The following is a 17,363-nucleotide window of genomic DNA, read 5'->3' on the forward strand; positions in this document are numbered from 1 at the left end:
TCTAGAAATCGAACTGACTGGTCTCCTTCAGTGTGTTCTCCAACTGACCCTCAAGCCTCTTCTTATACTTTTCTTGTTGGTCCTTGAACGACCGAGATTAAACCTCTAATCAACGACTAAGATTAGATTTGGCTTGATCCATGACTTTTGGAACCTTCTAACTTAGTTTTATATTAATACCCAGTAATATTTTATTTTTCCTAAGTTTAGAATTAGAACTCCATTAAAAATATTGATTATTTTAATATCTCCCAAACTGGTTAGAATCTGCTCAAACCATTTCTGGGTCTTGGAGATCTCATGTGCTTTAGCCTCTCCACCAATTTTCATGGCTAAAGCACATCTGATGCTACCCCAAATCAACACCAACAAGGATTCTTGTTCATTCTCGAAGTTTGGCAACAAGCATAGATACCAAACCTATTGCTTTCACCTTGATGCAGAGAGTCCCACCAAAAAGGGACTTGATAAATACTAGAAATTGCAAGAGATCCAGAGCTACAATTTCATCTTGGGATATCTTGGGAGATAAATCCTTTAGAAGAGAAGTCCCTTGTTTTACCAGATCTAGATGTACATTTGATTTCTACAGACCCTCCTTTGGAGGTAGGATTCATGGGCTTGTTGACCACACTTGTGTCAACAATTCCAAGAAGCAAAGTACAAAGCAGTGGACACTTTTTTTTCAAGATCATTGTCATCATTCAACTTCAACTTTATCAATGTAATCCCAAATTCTGCTATTGTATTACAAAAATTATTCTAGTATGGCTATTAAGCCATGTAACAACACCTAGGTAAGCCTATGATTCTTCTCAAACGGTTTCACTCTACGGAGTTTTTTAACCTCCCCAAATTATTTGTGTTTGTAAACATGGAAAATTGGCAGAGTGTTTCTCCTAGATATACCCCAAAGCTAGGGTGGAACTCATTGACAAGGTCTCAGGTGAGCCTTAGTGTTATTGAGTCGATATATTTTTATCATACTAGATCATGTGTCTTGAGTCGCAAAATTTGGTCGAGTCTTAAGCGATCTATGTATATTGTAAATTTCCCCTTCTAAGGGTGCTTATTTGTAATATTGTTGTATAAGAATATTTTTGGTGAATTGTTCCTCATAATTAGAACACCATTACCAAGATATTTTTAGGACCCACTTTGAGGGTGGAAAATGTGTAATTCTCCTCTAGAGCCTTTTAATTAATTTTTTTGGCAAAAATTAAAAGAAATAATTAGCTAGAAAATTAATTGAATTGGGTCAAAAAAATTATTTGAGAGAAATTAAATTCTCTCAAAGTGGAAAATCATCAAATATTCGTGGGTCCAAAGAAATAAAATTTCTAGGGTCATCCATCAAGGGAAAAATCAAATTTGACCCTTTGGACCATGGTGGTTAAGTTAAAGGGGATTTTTTTGAAGTTAAAATTTCAAAATATTATTTTTTGGACTAGGAAAGAAGGGATTTATCATGGAATTCGAATTTTTCCTCCACACCAAGGGATGAAATTCAAATTTTGACTGGGATCAAGGAATTTTTCTCCATCAACTAAGGAGATCGAATTTTTTTAGAAGATCAATGGATCAAATTATTTTGACGAGGATCAAGCCATGGATTAAGCAATTAGCTGTTATTTTCCACTTGGAAGGGTTTGATCCTCTCATTTTTTCTATAAAAGGAAGCTATTGAGCTCCTCATTGTATCATGTACTCATCAAAAAATCATTTGATGTACTGAGGTAAGCTCTGTTGGATTTTTTTTGAACTTAATAAAAAGACTTTGGGGTTTCAATTCAAGGTGTCTCTCGCTTAATGATTCATGGTATGTGTTGAAAGTTCTTTAATGCTCTAATATTGTGCTTATTGAAGATTAGAGTCTCATTGCCAGTGGTTGGATTATCTATTGGCACAGGTATCTTGCTTTAGGTATTGGGCTAGAGTAAACACATTAGATCTCGTAGATTTGGCAGGTATCTCCAGATCTCTAGGTTTATTTGTGTGAATCGAACCCCTTTGAATCTATAATTGATCTTTTTAAGTGTATAGAGATCTTCAGGTGATTCAACCCTTGGGAAAGCCCCAAGTACATGGACTTTAAGGTGATCACATTCTTGTTTGGATTTTAAGTTTAATCTAACGATTTGTGGTGCAAGGTCTTGGCTTGTGCATCAAATAAAAATGATTCCTATCAATTGTTTTCAAATTTCTTCTTGCGCTAAAAAGGTTTATCCGCTAATTAGAGATGGTAATTTAAATGTCTAAATAGTGTATATAATTTGTAAATTAAAATGTGTAATTTCTAAATCAATTTGTAAATATTTTTCTACTAGCCCATGTGAATATCTCATGTATATAATTCCTTTTGGGGTTTTATTTTATTTTTCTCTTGTAGATCTAGCAGATGACTATCTTTCTCTAACTTATAGGTACCATCAAAATCCAAGGGCAAATTTAAATTTTGAAAACACCAAACCCTTACCTAGCTAGAAACTAAGGTTATGGGCATCAAATCACTTTTGAAGAAAGCTGTCTAGCATTTGAAGAAGGCCAAGTACATTTGGAGGTTTGATCTAGGCCTAGGAGGGTTGGAGTTATCAACTCTCACCTCTTTCTCACAAATGCTCAAGGAATCTTGGTGGCCACTAGCCTTCTAAGGCCACATTTCGCTGCAATAAGGGGTTTCTTAGGGGGTTAGGGCTAGCAGCAGGCATAAAGAGGCTAAACTAGTCTAGCCGCAAGCCCTTATAAGGCTAATTTCACTGCAAACTTGAATTTTTGTACAAAGGTTGGAGTCTGGACATCTAAAGGGTTTGCAGGCAATATTTTATGGTTATTTTTGACTTGGTAGTTTGGTTTGCAGGCCCTTGGAATCTCATTTTTGCCATAAAATCATTGTGGATCTAACTCAATTTGATTGCAGGGCATGTAGAAAGAGTTTCTAAGGTAAAAAATTGCATTTGCAAGTCAATTTGAGCTGGTCACTGGGGTTTTAGGTTACTTGGCTGAATAGCTTTTGGCTGTGGGCCCATTAGGCCATCCAACCCTAGATGGTTCTGCTAGAAGGATTTCAAGACCTGGCCGCAGGCAATTGTGGGCTTATTCCCTCGTTAAAAACTGTTGCTAACAATTTTATGGTTGCAGGTGTCCAGGGAAGTTTCTTTGCTTGTTTAAAGGCTAAATCTCACAAATTTTGGGCTCAAAATTCATATACCAGTCATCCAAGGAGGGCCGCAGACCTAAGGAGCCTAGTCTGCCCTAGTCATGAGGGTTTTGAGGGCCTAATTTCATTATCTCAGGACTAATCTTTGTGATTGCAGGTGTGAGGGCAAGCAAAATTGCATCATTGAAGCCTTTACATCGCTTTTGACCATCTCAACCAGCCATTTTATGCATTGAAGCCAGGCAGTAAGGCCTCATGGGTTTGTTTCCTCTTATCATCACTCACTGATTGACTGTCATAAAAGTAACCAGGTCTGAAATAAGTCTTGCAGTAGCATAATCACACTTAATCTAAAAGAAAACACTTCTAATTTAAGTCATATTTGCTGAAGGATTAACCATAAGTATTTCTCTCCTCTCATATTGATTTGGATCGTTAAATGAATAATATCTGAGGCATGATATTAAATTGCAAAGTATTTCTAAAGTCTGGTGCACTGCTCCTAGCTGATTATTGTGCATTACCCTTGACTGAACAGTGGTTGCAGTAGGTTGTTTTGATCTTACAATGGTCTGATAAATTGTTCCTAATTGTTTCTGGCGTCTTAATTCTTCTTCCTCGCATTTTTTTCATAACTAATCTTGAGTTGCAGCAATATGATATACATCAGCGAGTGCTACAGCAGTTTGATCTCTGGTTGACAGTGGCATTTCAGTGACACCTTTGTTTAACATCTAACATTAGCAGAAGTCACTAAATTTTGTGGTTTTATTTGAGTAATTGGCATTAAGAACATAAGTATTGACATTGGCTCCTATCTCTTTTAAAGTCAAGGATAGCCTTGTTAGGTTTACTAACTATCTCACTGCATCTATCGTTGTGCATTTTGTAGTTGCATTGCATAGTTGAATTATCTCATTACTTATAGTTGTGAAGCCTCCTCTTATTCTAACTTGCAGATCTAATAAGTGAAGGAGAATTCTCAAAGAAATCAAGAGGAATTTCTTTAATTACTTGCTATTGACACTCTTACAATCTTGTGTTGAAAGCTGATAAATTATTGGTTTGCTACTGTTCACCTTGAAGCATAGAGGCAATCTGATATTTATTGACATATACACTCTCATTCTAAGCTTTCATCTAGCATATCATAGATTTATGAGCATTCTTAACTTGCTTGCAAAGTGTATTCATTGGATATATCTTGTCACCGTTAAGATACTTTTCATTTTGCGCATATCCAATTGGCTCATCTTGCATCTCATTTGAATAGTTCTTGCATTGCATTTCATTGGTAAATAGAGTTGTGGGTTTTCTATTTCGTAATTACTGTCATTGCATTGCAATATTTCTTCATAACTCATTTCTCTAATTGTCTTACTGACATTCCCTTGCAGCACCACTTATCTTATGACTTGAAACATACTTCATTGTCGTGCAAGTTCATAAATTATTATTGAGCATTGTATTAAGGCACTGGTCTCTTTATGTTTCATCTTGAGTGTATGATGATAATCTAATCGAATCTATCTCACATTGCTCATTAATCAAACTTGTCACCTAATCAAGTTTATCAAGACAATTGGGTGCATCTCCTGGAACTTGTTTGTTCCCAACAAGTTTTCCCTTCATCTTCCACCTTTAGGGGCTACCTCTTAGATTGCCTAGGAGATAGCTAGAATGGAGTGGGCAGTGATCAGAGTGACAGCCCCTGTCCTGAGCGTTGTCACATTGGGTGTACAATTTGGGTGACAACAGAGCCTAGAACAGGAGCCACCGCCATGTTCAAAAACCTGGTAGTTCTGTTATCGATATTGTGGCCAATAAAAGGAGGGCCTGCGCAGACGCCGTCCATAAGAGCGGTAACATCTGACATCCCCTTCCACTTTCAAGCCCTGACTCTGCCGCAGAGGAAGCGTAATTATGAGTCTTGATACTTTTATTTTACTTCCATGAAATTATTTCAATCATTGTCATGTAATGACATAAATTTTAAGTAGTCCATAAAGAATGTTATCTATGTACGAGCTGAAATTTTATCCTTGTACATGCACTCTACCTTTATACAGAGATATGTAAATTCTCAAGTAACTGCAAGCATTGCTTTGTTCAGATAAGTGATACTGTAACAATAAAAGCTGCTTCGCACAACCTCATTAATTGCATCGAGCTCCATAATAGAAGCTATGGGAAATTAAGTCTCATCAACACTAACATGGCTATGTGCCGAGCTGATCGTAGTAATTTTTTCTAGACTAAGTAGACAATGCAAAACAATCTTCACATAAATTAATGTAACTATTCAGAAGAATGTGGAAACAATGGACACAAAATCGTGTCATGCTTGCAATTATTAGAAAAAACAAAATTTCAAGCCTGCTGAGCTGTATATCACATTCCTTAATAGGTAAATGCAGAATCATCCTTTTGAGCATTTTATATAAATTTACAGGTCAATGTTCCAATTGTGGTTGCACACCATTTTCATACATTAAAATAATCTGTGGACGTGTAGCTTTTACTTTGTACAAGAAAGAATATCCTAAAGAATATTATCTAAAGCATGGGAAAAGTATATACCTAGGGCATCAGTGATCAACTTCACAAAGTACACTGAAGAGCTCTTCTAGTATAAACAAAAATCTCAACTTTATAATTTGGAATAACAAATTGTCATTTACATATTTTAATTACAATAAAAAAGTTATATAAAAATTGCAGCCCCCACCAGATTCTTGTTCTTTCTTCTTTTCTGGGGTGGGGCTGGGGAAGGAAAGTTGTTTGATTCCTATGCATCAAATAAACCATAACAAAAAGTTATGCTGGCAGTTTTCTTGAGAAAACTACATACATGGGATCTGTTCGCCCAGGGTTTGGTGATATATCCAATGCCTACAATAAAACATCATAAAATGTCTTAGTTCCCCTTTAAATACATGTTTCAAGTTAAGCACTACACAATGGCATGAAATAAATGTTTGGAATATCAGTAATATCAGTTATCCATGTCATTAAGTTTTAAAAAAGTTAACTAACTTTTCCTTAGGATGTGCTTTTTATGCTGAACAAGTTCTAACATGCCATTTTCTTCATTTTAATCTGCAACGTTTTGTATATCTACTTTCCATTTCTTTAAATATTCACAAAATATTTTGAGAGGAAGGTCTTTGCAACATTTTCCCTATAAAAGGTCTCTTCCACTGTATGCATTTCTTCCTATTCGTTTCATCAAATTCCAAGCAGTTGCAACCCCATGTTCCTTTTCTCCATCTCCCCTTCCCCAGAAAAAAGGGCAAATTTTGTGACAAACATTAAACATTCACCATTCCTATTTTTGAAGAAGTTGTTTTCGGTTTGAAGGTCAATTTCTCAAGCTATGAAAGACAATTTTACAGCACTAGTTCAAGTGATTTTACAAGATATGTTGATTGGGAAGTGGATCACTCCTAGGATTGCTAAGAGTTTCAGTTCCACTCACTATTTATTACATGATCTTGGTGGGAGAAAATTTATTTTTCAGTTTTCAACTGTTAATTTGGCAGCTCAGGGACAAATTCCCTCCATTGGGAAGCCTTCCTCATTCAAAGAAGCCCCTACTAGCCCTTGGAAGAATTTAATTTGGTCAAGGAAAAATTATTATTTTTGATGAAAAACCCACATGTGCACAAAAGTACAAGTCGGCTTGGGCAAGCTAATTCGAACCCTTGAGACACATAAATATAACTTATGTCACATCACCTTGGAGCATCATCACACACATCTCTCTTCTCTTGATTGGTTCGTACTACATCTGAAATTGCAGGGTTTGTGAAAATTCCTTAAACCTGGGAATCCCTACTGCAACAATTGATGATATTTCTCCTACTTGTTAGATTTACATGAACAAGTTATTTGTAGGTCCCTATGGCAAACATCGAAATACATTCACTGCAGCCTACACCGTTTAAATAATATGCCGAAACAAGAAATTGAACAATAGAGAAAGATACAACACAAATGACACAGTTTTTTTTGGACAAATGTCCCTGGAAAAACCCTACGTGGAAAACCGATGCAACAGATCTGAGGGTTTTTATTAAGATGAAGTTATTTCTGAATACAACCTCTGGATACCTTGTTGGCAATCCAATATAGAGAATATCACTCGGTAGAAGAAATTAGTGAGATTACCTCACTCTACACTACAAGTCCCGGCTGATCCGACAGATGAACCAACGAGTCCTTGACTACTTCTGCGCTGCCCCTGTGTGGGCCTGCGTCAGCCTCTAACACACTGCGTCACCTTTCTTGGGAATCAATTTGCTTCTCAGGAGTTGATTCCAGCCCTCTTGGCTCAGAAACGTCAACCTCCCAGCAAATCTCGGACTTCTGTGTGAAGGCTCTGTGCCGCTCTGTGTGGGGCTTCTTATTGATTTGGGGTAGCATCGAATGTGCTCTAGCCACGAAATTTGGTGGAGAGGTTGGGGCACATGAGATCTCCAATACCCAGAAAGGGTTTGCGCAGATTCTAAACAAATCAGGAGATATTAAAATAATTAATATTTTTAATGGAGTCCCTAAGCAATGTTGCATGAAGCGGGGACAAAATGGGGACCTTTTTTGGAAGCGGGGACGCGGAAGCATCATTTTCCAAAAATCTAGGAAGCGAAGCGTCTACTATATATATATATATTTTGCATTTATACTCAAAAGAAACATCCCAAATACCAAATTAGTTGTAGAAGACATGAAAACATGCATATTTTTGCATAAATCAAGATAGATATGGCATCCATGATTCCATTGTAGTTACTAGTATGTACATCAATGATTAATTATTCAAACATCAACCATCTATATTCTAGCAATTACAAACATACATCAAATTTTTAAGCATATTATAAAACATAAAACATAAAACATTTAAGCATATTATAAAACATAAAACATAGAGCATATTATGATTTATCTAGCAAGTGAGCAACTGTCAACATTTGTCACGTCCAAAAATTCAAATAATAATGTTTACAAAATATGTCACTTGGTCACCGCCAAGACAAAAAATGTTCAAATTCACAAGCCTACAAGTCTAATGATTAATCTATGACAAAAGTAGTAAATTGTGAATATATCTACTAATCTCTCCTCCTTCCACCACGAAGAGAACGTGGCAGCGGGCCGCCACGTGGTGGCAATGAAGAAGATGGTGCTTGTGGAAGTTGTGGTAGTGGCACTGAAATTGATGAAGGCGAACCCCCTGCTGTTGGTGTTGAACCATGGAACCTAGGAACCTAGGAACCAAGGGACTAGATGGGGGTGGCATCTCAACACGATCATCATCATCCTGGAATCGCTCAAAAAATTCATACAAAAAAACACTAGTTAACAAAAAAAAATTAAAAACATGAATTAGAGAAATGCTTTATAAGGAAAATTCATACCACAATGGACATACCTGGATAAGAGCATCCTCTAATTGCTCTAATCGCAACACTCCATCCTCCAAATTGGGCTCCTCTGGATTCTTGTCCCAAATCTTAAGGTCTTTATTAGTCTTTGCATCATCACAGTAATGGGACAACAATCGCAAGTTGTAATGAACATAAACCAAGCTCTTTGCCCGGTCTAAACTCAACCTGTTCCTTTTAACATTGTGGATGAAAGAATAAGAGCTCCAACACCTCTTTGTAGAAGAAGTGTTTACCACCTGTGATAGCACCCACAATGCCAAAGTCTATAGAAGTGGAGTAGCCCCTCCATGCATGTTCCACCACTCAAGAGAAGAAAAAGTCTCTCGATCTCTAATTGCATGCATGCTCCCAAATGGACCAGTGTTAAGCGTATAGTTGCTCAACTGTCTCTGTACCATGGCAACCTCCTCCTCATCAGGGACTAATTTACTCAATGCAATCATATATTTTTTGTGAACCTCTTGATCTTGGTGTGGTTTTCTCCTGCTTCCCCCCCAGGTGCTGGTGTTGAAAGCCATGATGGATGATAGTATTTAGGTGTCAAAACATATGCTAATGCATGCAATGGAACATTTAGCATTTCCCATCGGTTTTCCACCTCTGCATGAATATAATTGTACAAGGTGATATCTCTAGGCTCAACAATGTCTTTAATCTGCCCCAACATGCTATCCATTTTCTCATACACCTCTCCAATTATTGGTCGATCTGAATCTCCAAACTTGATCATGTAATAAATTGGTTTGGTGAATTGCAAAATATATTTAACCTATGACCAAAAGTACATGTCAAGAATAGTGTCCTTGGTTCCATTAGCACCATCTCTATCAGTGTTAATTTCATCCCATGTTTCAGCACACACCATATTAGTTGAAGCTTGTCTCACCTTCACTAGCCGCCTAAAGGTGAGGTAATAACTGGAAAATCTTGTCTTTGCAAGTTTAAGCAACTGCAACTTCGAGTAAGTGCCATAGAAGTGGTTTACCATTGTATGCCCTGTGATGAATTTAATGAGTTGCTTCCCTCTCCTGTAAAGCTCATTAATCCACCCACATTCTTTATGCTTCATAATATCATGCATCAAAAGGTTCAAAGTGTGAACCAGGCACCCATACCAAAAGATGTGTGGATGAGTATGCTCAATAATTTTTCTTGCTGCCTTACAATTTGCTGTATTATCTGTGATCACTTGAACCACATTATTTGGACCAACATCTTTGATTGATTGCAATAGGAGATCTACAATGTTTGTGAAGATGCACTGATGGAGGAGGAGTCATGACATGTAATAAACACTGCACCACTAGCAGAAACACCAAGAACATTTATCAAATGTTGGTTTCTAATATTTGTCCACCCATCTGATACAATGGATATCCCACAATCTACCCACTCATTTGTAAAACATGTCAAAGCTCTTTGAACCTTTGCTTTTTCTCTTTCTAATGACACTGTTCTAGCTTTCTCATACTTGGGGGACTTGTATCCTTTTGGGGCTTCATTGATGGCCTTTACCATTTCATGCCAATAGGGAGAGCGAAGCACATTGAATGGTACACCGCAAGCACAAAGAAATCGGATTATCTTTCCATCCACATCATCCCTCCCAGCAACATTAAGGAAATTCCCTATTGTTCTTTTACCTCCAGAATTTCCAGAAGTACCATGAGGAGATGAGCTACCAAATCTAGAGGTTGCACTTGATTCAGAATGAGTTTTTTGTTTTTTGATTTTTTGTTGTGCAACCTCCTCTATTTGAATGTATTTTCTTCTTTGTTCAGATGAAATGTTTGGGTAAATTTGTATTCCCATAGCACCCCTTTTATCATCACTGTCCATCACTCCACAAAGATGCCTCCTCACACGGGTATATGAACCACTAAATGGTTTTCTTCCATGACAACCATGAGGGCACAAAAATTTGTAGCTTCCACCACCCTTTCGCCCTTCAAGTTTGGTCACATAGTTCCACAAGGGTGTTAATGCGGCTTTCCCCTCTAGTGTTTCAGTTTCCCCTTCAGGTTCAACTTCATCCCCTTCCTCTTCAAACCCTTCCTCCTCATCATACATTGGGTCACTCATATTGGGACCATTGTCGTCATGTGCTTCTTCCCTTCTATTCCTACTCCCCCTTGCCATCATTAAAACCAAAAGTGGAATGATACATAGGAGCCAAAAGAACACCATCTTGGAATATGGATATAGGTGGTGGACAACCTGCAAGTAAATAAGCAAGTAGAAACAATGGGAAAGAGTAGGAGAGGGAGGAGAAAAATACAAAAAAAATGTCAAAAAAATAAAGGAGTTTGGGGTTTGCACTTACCTCTTTAGCTCTTGTAGATGAAGTCCTCCAAGCTCCTCCTCCTTCTCCTAGCTCCTCCTCTTTCACTCCTCCAAGCTCTCCTCTCTTCTCTTCTCCAACTCTCATAAATTCAAAGTGAGAAAATGAAAGATGAATGGGGGCTTTAATCCCTTCATTCCTCACCCTAACCCAAGGTGGACCCACCACCAACAAGTCAACATACACAAAAAATAGCGATTTTTTGGCTTCGGAAAAACCGAACACGCTTTGGGCACACGTTTCCAGAATTTCCAGGAAGCGTGTTTATCAGTCTGAAACGCGTTTCGGTTTATCCGAAGCGCGTTTGGGACGACGCTTCCCCCACGCATTCGTACGGATCGCGTTTCGGGGTTTAGATCCGGGGGGGGGGACGTTTCCTGCAATACTGTCCCTAAGTCTAAACTTAGGGAAAATAAAATATTAATGTGTATTAATATGAATCTGTGTTAGAGTGGTCCAAAAGACATGGATCAAGCCAGATCTAATCTTAGCCATTGATTAGGGACTTAATCTCGGCCGTTGAGATGTCAACAGGGAAAGTATAAGAGGAGGCTTGAGGGTCACTTGCAGGATACACCAGAGTGATCAGTCATTCTATTCTCTAAAGCGGGGTTTGTTAAGAGAGATAGAATCAGTGATTGGGAGAGCAGCTGAGGGGCATTGAGTACAGAGGAACAGAGAAAGCAAAGATTGTGCCGGGAGAGCAGTGCAGCAGCCAAGGAGAGTGACGCAGAGCCAACAAGGGCTCACACAGGGCCACGCAGAGGTAACCAAGTGTTGCGCAGAGCACCAGAGAGGCCAACGTGTCTGACGCAGAGGCCCAGAAAGCTGACGCAGGGTCTCCTGGGGCTGACGCAGGGCCAGCGTGAGACAGAGAGGGGTTGATGCAGTCCAGATTGGGCAGACACTGGGGTTGCAGAGCAGTTTTGTGCTGAGGAGCTGCCAAAAGGATTTTCCGGGGTTTCAGCTAGGAGATTTCTCTCAAACTGTGAGGTATAGCTGCTAAGGAAATTCTCTATTGGGTAGGCCAGTTTCAGCACCCGGATTGTACTCTGATATTGCTTAATAAGAAAACCCTCAGATAGTTGCATCGATTTTTTCGCATTGGGTTTTTCCAGGGACATTGGTCCAAAAATAATGGTGTCATGTGGTGTGTTTGTTCTTGTTTCTTTTAGTTGCTGATCTGTAATATGTTGAGCATGCATTGGTGTTTATTTTCAATATTTACTTTGTAAATAACTTGTTAAAGAAAAATAACAAGTAGGTAGGAATAAATCAGAAAAAGTGCATGAAGGGTTTCTAAACTAAGTAAACTTAGAAACTTCAACATGGTATCAGAGCGTGATTGCAGATCACACGAGGACTAAGAGACATCTGCCGAGTGGAGCAATAGTAGCAGAAAACAACTATCCTGAGGTGACATAAGTTGTTTCTGGTAGCGCAGAGGCCAAGAAGTGTGACGCAGAGCCAGTCAGAGCCACGCAGAAGAAGCTGGGAGCTGCGCAGAGCCTCAGAGAGGCCAGTGTTGTTGACGCAGAGGGCCAGAGGGCTGACGCAGGGCATCCCAGGACTGACGCAGAGCTAGCGTGGGGCAAAGAGGGATTGACGCAGTTCACAGAGAGGTAGTTGCTAGGGTCTAGAAGGCTGCATGAATATTGCAGAGTGAAGCTGGTGAGGCACTGTAGTCAGAACAATACTTGACAGAGCAAGGCTAGAGGAGTTGTTACCGAGGGTTTCTAGCCGAGGAACCTAGATCAGCAGTGCAGTTGCATAAGACGATCAGAGTAGGGGGCATCTTGACAAGCGACAATAGGATTTCCAAGAGGGAAATCAGGAATCAGAGGGAGTCCAAAAGAGAACTTCTAGACGGAAAGTTGAGACTCAGAGGATTTGAATAGAGAACTTCTAGGAGGGAAGTAGAGGAGCGTCATGGCACTACATGGGGTAAGAGACCAGGATAGACTGGACAGAGCATCGATCTTCGCAGTCTGGAAGGCTAGAATATTATTAGTGCTTGACATGAATTGTGTCAAGAACTTTGCCTTGAAGGTTATAGCTATCCCAGTCGACCCCAATCATAATGACAAGTACGAAGAGGCAATGGTGAGGGCCAAGTGCATTATCCTTGATGGGGTCAAGGATCATGTGGTACCACATATAGCTGAGAAGGAAACGACAGCTGAGATGTGGGAGGCTCTCAAGAACCTGTACCAGCATACTTATGTGCAGAGAAGAATGCTACTCGAGAACCAAATGAGGTCGTATTAGATGAAGAAGGGTCAATTGATTGACACCTTCCTCAGAGGAATGAATGAGATCTGAGACCAGTTGACTGCTATAGGAGCGACACCGGATCAGGAGCTTATGGTGAGGACAACCCTGAATGCTATCTCAGAAGATTGGGAAGTGTTTATCCAGAGTATCCTAGGTAGAGGGACTCTCCTACCTTGGGACGAGATGTGGGCAGCTCTTTGCCAGGAAGAGATCAAACGGCAGTCGAAGACATGTAGCAGCAACAAAGGGATCAAGGTCAAGGAGGAGGAGGAGGATGTGGCCCTAGCATCTGAGGGAAAGCAGGAGAAGCGGAAGAAGAAAGATCTCTCCAAGATCAAGTGCTTCCATTGTGGGGAGATGGGTCATTATGTGACCCAATGCCCAAGGAAGAAGAGTACGGGAGAGCCTTCCGAGACTAAGGCAACGGCAACACAGGGAGAGAAGGAAGTTTTGACAGACGATGACTGTGCCATGAGTGCACACGCACCGATTGAGTGGAAGTGGGGAGACATTGAGTTGTAGTCAGGTGGACCACAGGCAATGAGGGGCAGGATCCTTGAGGTACCCAGCCTCTTGGATTAGATGTTGCTATGGGAGCCCCGACGAGGAGTAGTAGGATTGGCTGAGTAGGTAGAGATGGATGCAGATGAAGCGGCAGAGAGAGCTATAGTGCAGGAGTCCCGAGACAACGTAGAGCTAGCAGTCTGCAGTAGTGAGAGAGGCACAGGAGTGTTGCACCAGTGCAGGAAGGCATAGAGAGGTGTGCAACGGTGAGAGATGCAAAGAGTCGTTGCAGCAGTGCAAAGGTCAAAGATAGGGAGCACTTGTCAGCGACAGAGGGAGCTTCAACATCAGTGGGTGTTTCTAGCCCAACAGGGAGGTCAGTTGGGAGATCAGTTACTTACTTCTCAGTAACTGAGTTGCAGTGCAACAGTGGGCAACACGATGCAGCTTGATGAGAGGAGGTGCAGTGCAGATGCAGTGCTGGGAGAAAGGACCAACAACAACACGAATGCAGAGGGATCTGTCGTACAGATGCAGCAGTGGCAGTGGCAGAACCATGGGCAGTAGTACAGGAGGCAACAGTGCAGAGGATGTTGAGCAGGAAGGCCTAGCATCAGCACAAGTACCGATGCCGGATGATCAGAGTAATACTTAGTGAGGAGTATTGCTAGAGCATAGTCCTCGCTAAGAGGGAGTGTTGATTTGGGGTAGCATCGAATGTGCTCTAGCCACGAAATTTGGTGGAGAGGTTGGGCCACATGAGATATCCAATACCCAGAAAGGGTTTGGGCAGATTCTAAATAGATCAGGAGATATTAAAATAATTAATATTTTTAATGGAGTCCCTAAGTCTAAATTTAGGGAAAATAAAATATTAATGTGTATTAATATGAATCTGTGTTAGAGTGGTCCAAAAGGCATGGATCAAGCCAGATATAATCTTAACAGTTGATTAGGGACTTAATCTCGGCCGTTGAGATGTCAACAGGAAAAGTATAAGAGGAGGCTTGAGGGTCACTTGGAGGATACACCAGAGTGATCAATCATTCTATTCTCTAGAGCGGGGTTTGCTAAGAGAGATAGAATCAGTGATCGGGAGAGCAGCTGAGGGGCATTGAGTATAGAGAAGGCAAAGATTGTGCCGAGAGAGCAGCGCAACAACCAAGGAGAGTGACGCAGAGCTAGCAAGGGCTCATGCAGGGCCACGCAGAGGCAGCCAAGTGCTACGCAGAGCACCAGAGAGGCCAGCGTGTCTGACACAGAGGCCCAGAAAGATGACGCAGGGCCTCCTGGAGTTGATGCAGGCCAAGAAAGGCTGACGGAGGGCCAGCGTGAGACAGAGAGGGGTTGACGCAATCCCGATTGGGCAGACGCTAGGGTTGCAGAGCAGTTTTGTGTTGAGGAGCTGCCCAAAGGATTTTTTGGTGTTTCAGCTAGGAGATTTCTCTCAAACTGTGAGGTATAGCTGCTAAGGAAATTCTCTGTTGGATAGGCCAGTTTCGACACCCAGATTGTACTCTGATATTGCTTAATAAGAAAACCCTCAGATAGCTGCACCGATTTTCCCGCATTGGGTTTTTCCGGGGACATTGGTCCATAAATAATGGTGTCATGTGGTGTGTTTGTTTTTGTTTCTTTTAGTTGCTGATCTATAATATGTTGAGCATGCACTGGTGTTTATTTTCAGTATTTACTTTGTAAATAACTTGTTAAAGAAAAATAACAAGTAGGTGGGAATAAATCAGAAAAAGTGCATGAAGGGTTTCTAAACTAAGTAAACTTAGAAACTTCAACACTTGCGTGAGCCCTTCCTGGCTCTGCGCTGCCTCCTCTGTGAGTCTCTCTACTGAGTATTCTTGGCTCTGGAGAAGATCCTCCAGCCAAAACTCCCTCTATCCTTCTCTGCGTGATCACTACAAATCACTGCGCTACCTCAAGCTTCAGCAATTCGATCTCACTGATCAACTCTGTGTGTGTTTTCCAAATGACCCTCATGTTTCCTTAAATAATCTTCTCATCGACATTCAACGTCCTAGAATAGAACCTAATCAATGGCTAAGATCATTTCTGCTTGATCCTCGTCTTCTTCTAAACGTTACACCCATAGTTAGATTAATACCCATTAATTATTTTAATTTCCTAAGTATAGACTTAGGGATGCATTAACAATAATTAATTATTTTAATAAAACTGTTTCCGAGTGGAATTTCCCAAAACGCTTTTTGGGTTCTTTGGAATACATGTGCTCAAGCCTCCCTGCAAAATTTGAGACTTAGAGCACATCCGATGCTACTAGAAATCAACACTCCTTCTTAGCAATGAATGTGCTCTAGCAATGCCTCCCACTGAAGTATTACGTTGACTTCATGTTAAAATTGGCAACTAGGGCCAAACTCCATGTGGGTCATATTATTTATGGCCATTGGCAGCTGATATTTTTATTGGATCCCTCTCATTGATAGGTGTAAGATTGACCTAAAGATCATCCGATTCGATAAGTATTTATGAATTTATTTATGTTATGGACAAATTGTTAAGTCGGCCAAAAACTTATGTAGGCTCAGAAGCCCAACAGTCATGTCTATTCAACCTCTACGTTTTAGTATAAATAGAAGAGGACTTCAAGTCATTTCAACACACGCTTGGATCTCTTCCTCTCTCTACTTGTCTTTGGGTTTTAGTAGGAGGAGAGATCCTAAGGAAAAGCCAGAAAAACCAGAAAAGTCGGAACTGCCAGAAAAGTTGGAAAAACCGGAAAAGCCAGAAATGCTGGAAAAGCTGGAAAAGTCGAAACTGCTAGAAAAGTTGGAAAAGCCGGAACTGTGAGAAAAGCCGGAAACGCCGGAAATACCGGAAAAGCCAAAAGTCGGAAAAGTCGGAAATGCTGGAACTGTCAAAACTGTCGAAAAAGCCAAAGCTGCCGGAAAAGCCAGAACTACCGGGAACTGCCGAAACAGCCGGAGCATCTGTCTCCGAAGGAAGGCAACATGATGTATGAGATCATGGGCAGCATAATAAGCAGCATGATGATATGAGCATGGGTAGCATAATGATGCATGATGATATGAGCATGGGCAACATAATGATGAATGAGATCATGAGCATGGGCAGCTTGATGATGAATAAGACCATGGAAGATACAACATGATGAGCAGCATGAAGATAAGAGCAGCTCAGTCATCAAGGTTCAACACATGTGACAGTACAGCAAGGTGTCACATGGTAATGTGCAGCAAATAGACGAGATGTAGCACTATGATAGGTGAATGAGTCACCTTAGAGAATCAGTTGAAGCAATATGTCTTCAACAGATCTCATGCCGATATCAAAAGTCAAAGTGATTGACTTCTATTGTAAATGTACTATCTCTCTCACTTTCTCTGTTGAAATTTGAAGAACATAAAAGAAGAATTGATCAAGGATTTCCCCACATTGGGGTTTGTCCCTGGCTAGTGCCACATCTTGTGTCCTCTTGTCTTGGCTTGTCTTTTGCGATTTATATTTATGTTCTATCTGAAGTTTACTTTATGCTGATGTGATTGCTAATGTGGAAAAGAAATTGAAATAAATTGCTCTTGCATAGAACATACCTAAAATTAACATGGTATTAGAGCTGAGGTGAAGACAATGCCCAAGC

General features: G+C 40.3%; 1 protein-coding gene across 4 annotated transcripts in view; it reads right to left on the minus strand.

The window, feature by feature from the left end:
- Positions 1 to 5,557: 5,557 nt before the first annotated feature.
- LOC149199196 (S-adenosyl-L-methionine-dependent methyltransferases superfamily protein) overlaps positions 5,558 to 17,363 on the minus strand; it is a 559,137-nt gene continuing 547,331 nt past the window's right edge. For all 4 annotated transcript variants that reach the window (XM_089402334.1, XM_089402336.1, XM_089402335.1 and 1 more), the window contains one exon: positions 5,558 to 6,049. In XM_089402334.1, coding sequence (XP_089258460.1) covers positions 5,975 to 6,049 — 75 coding nt within the window. In that variant the 3' untranslated portion in view covers positions 5,558 to 5,974. The remainder of the gene's footprint in view (positions 6,050 to 17,363) is intronic.

This window comes from Pinus tabuliformis, chromosome 2_1, assembly GCF_031772625.1.
Source record: "Pinus tabuliformis cultivar Carrire ecotype Pingquan chromosome 2_1, CPIR1, whole genome shotgun sequence".
NCBI classification, from domain to species: Eukaryota; Viridiplantae; Streptophyta; class Pinopsida; order Pinales; family Pinaceae; genus Pinus; species Pinus tabuliformis.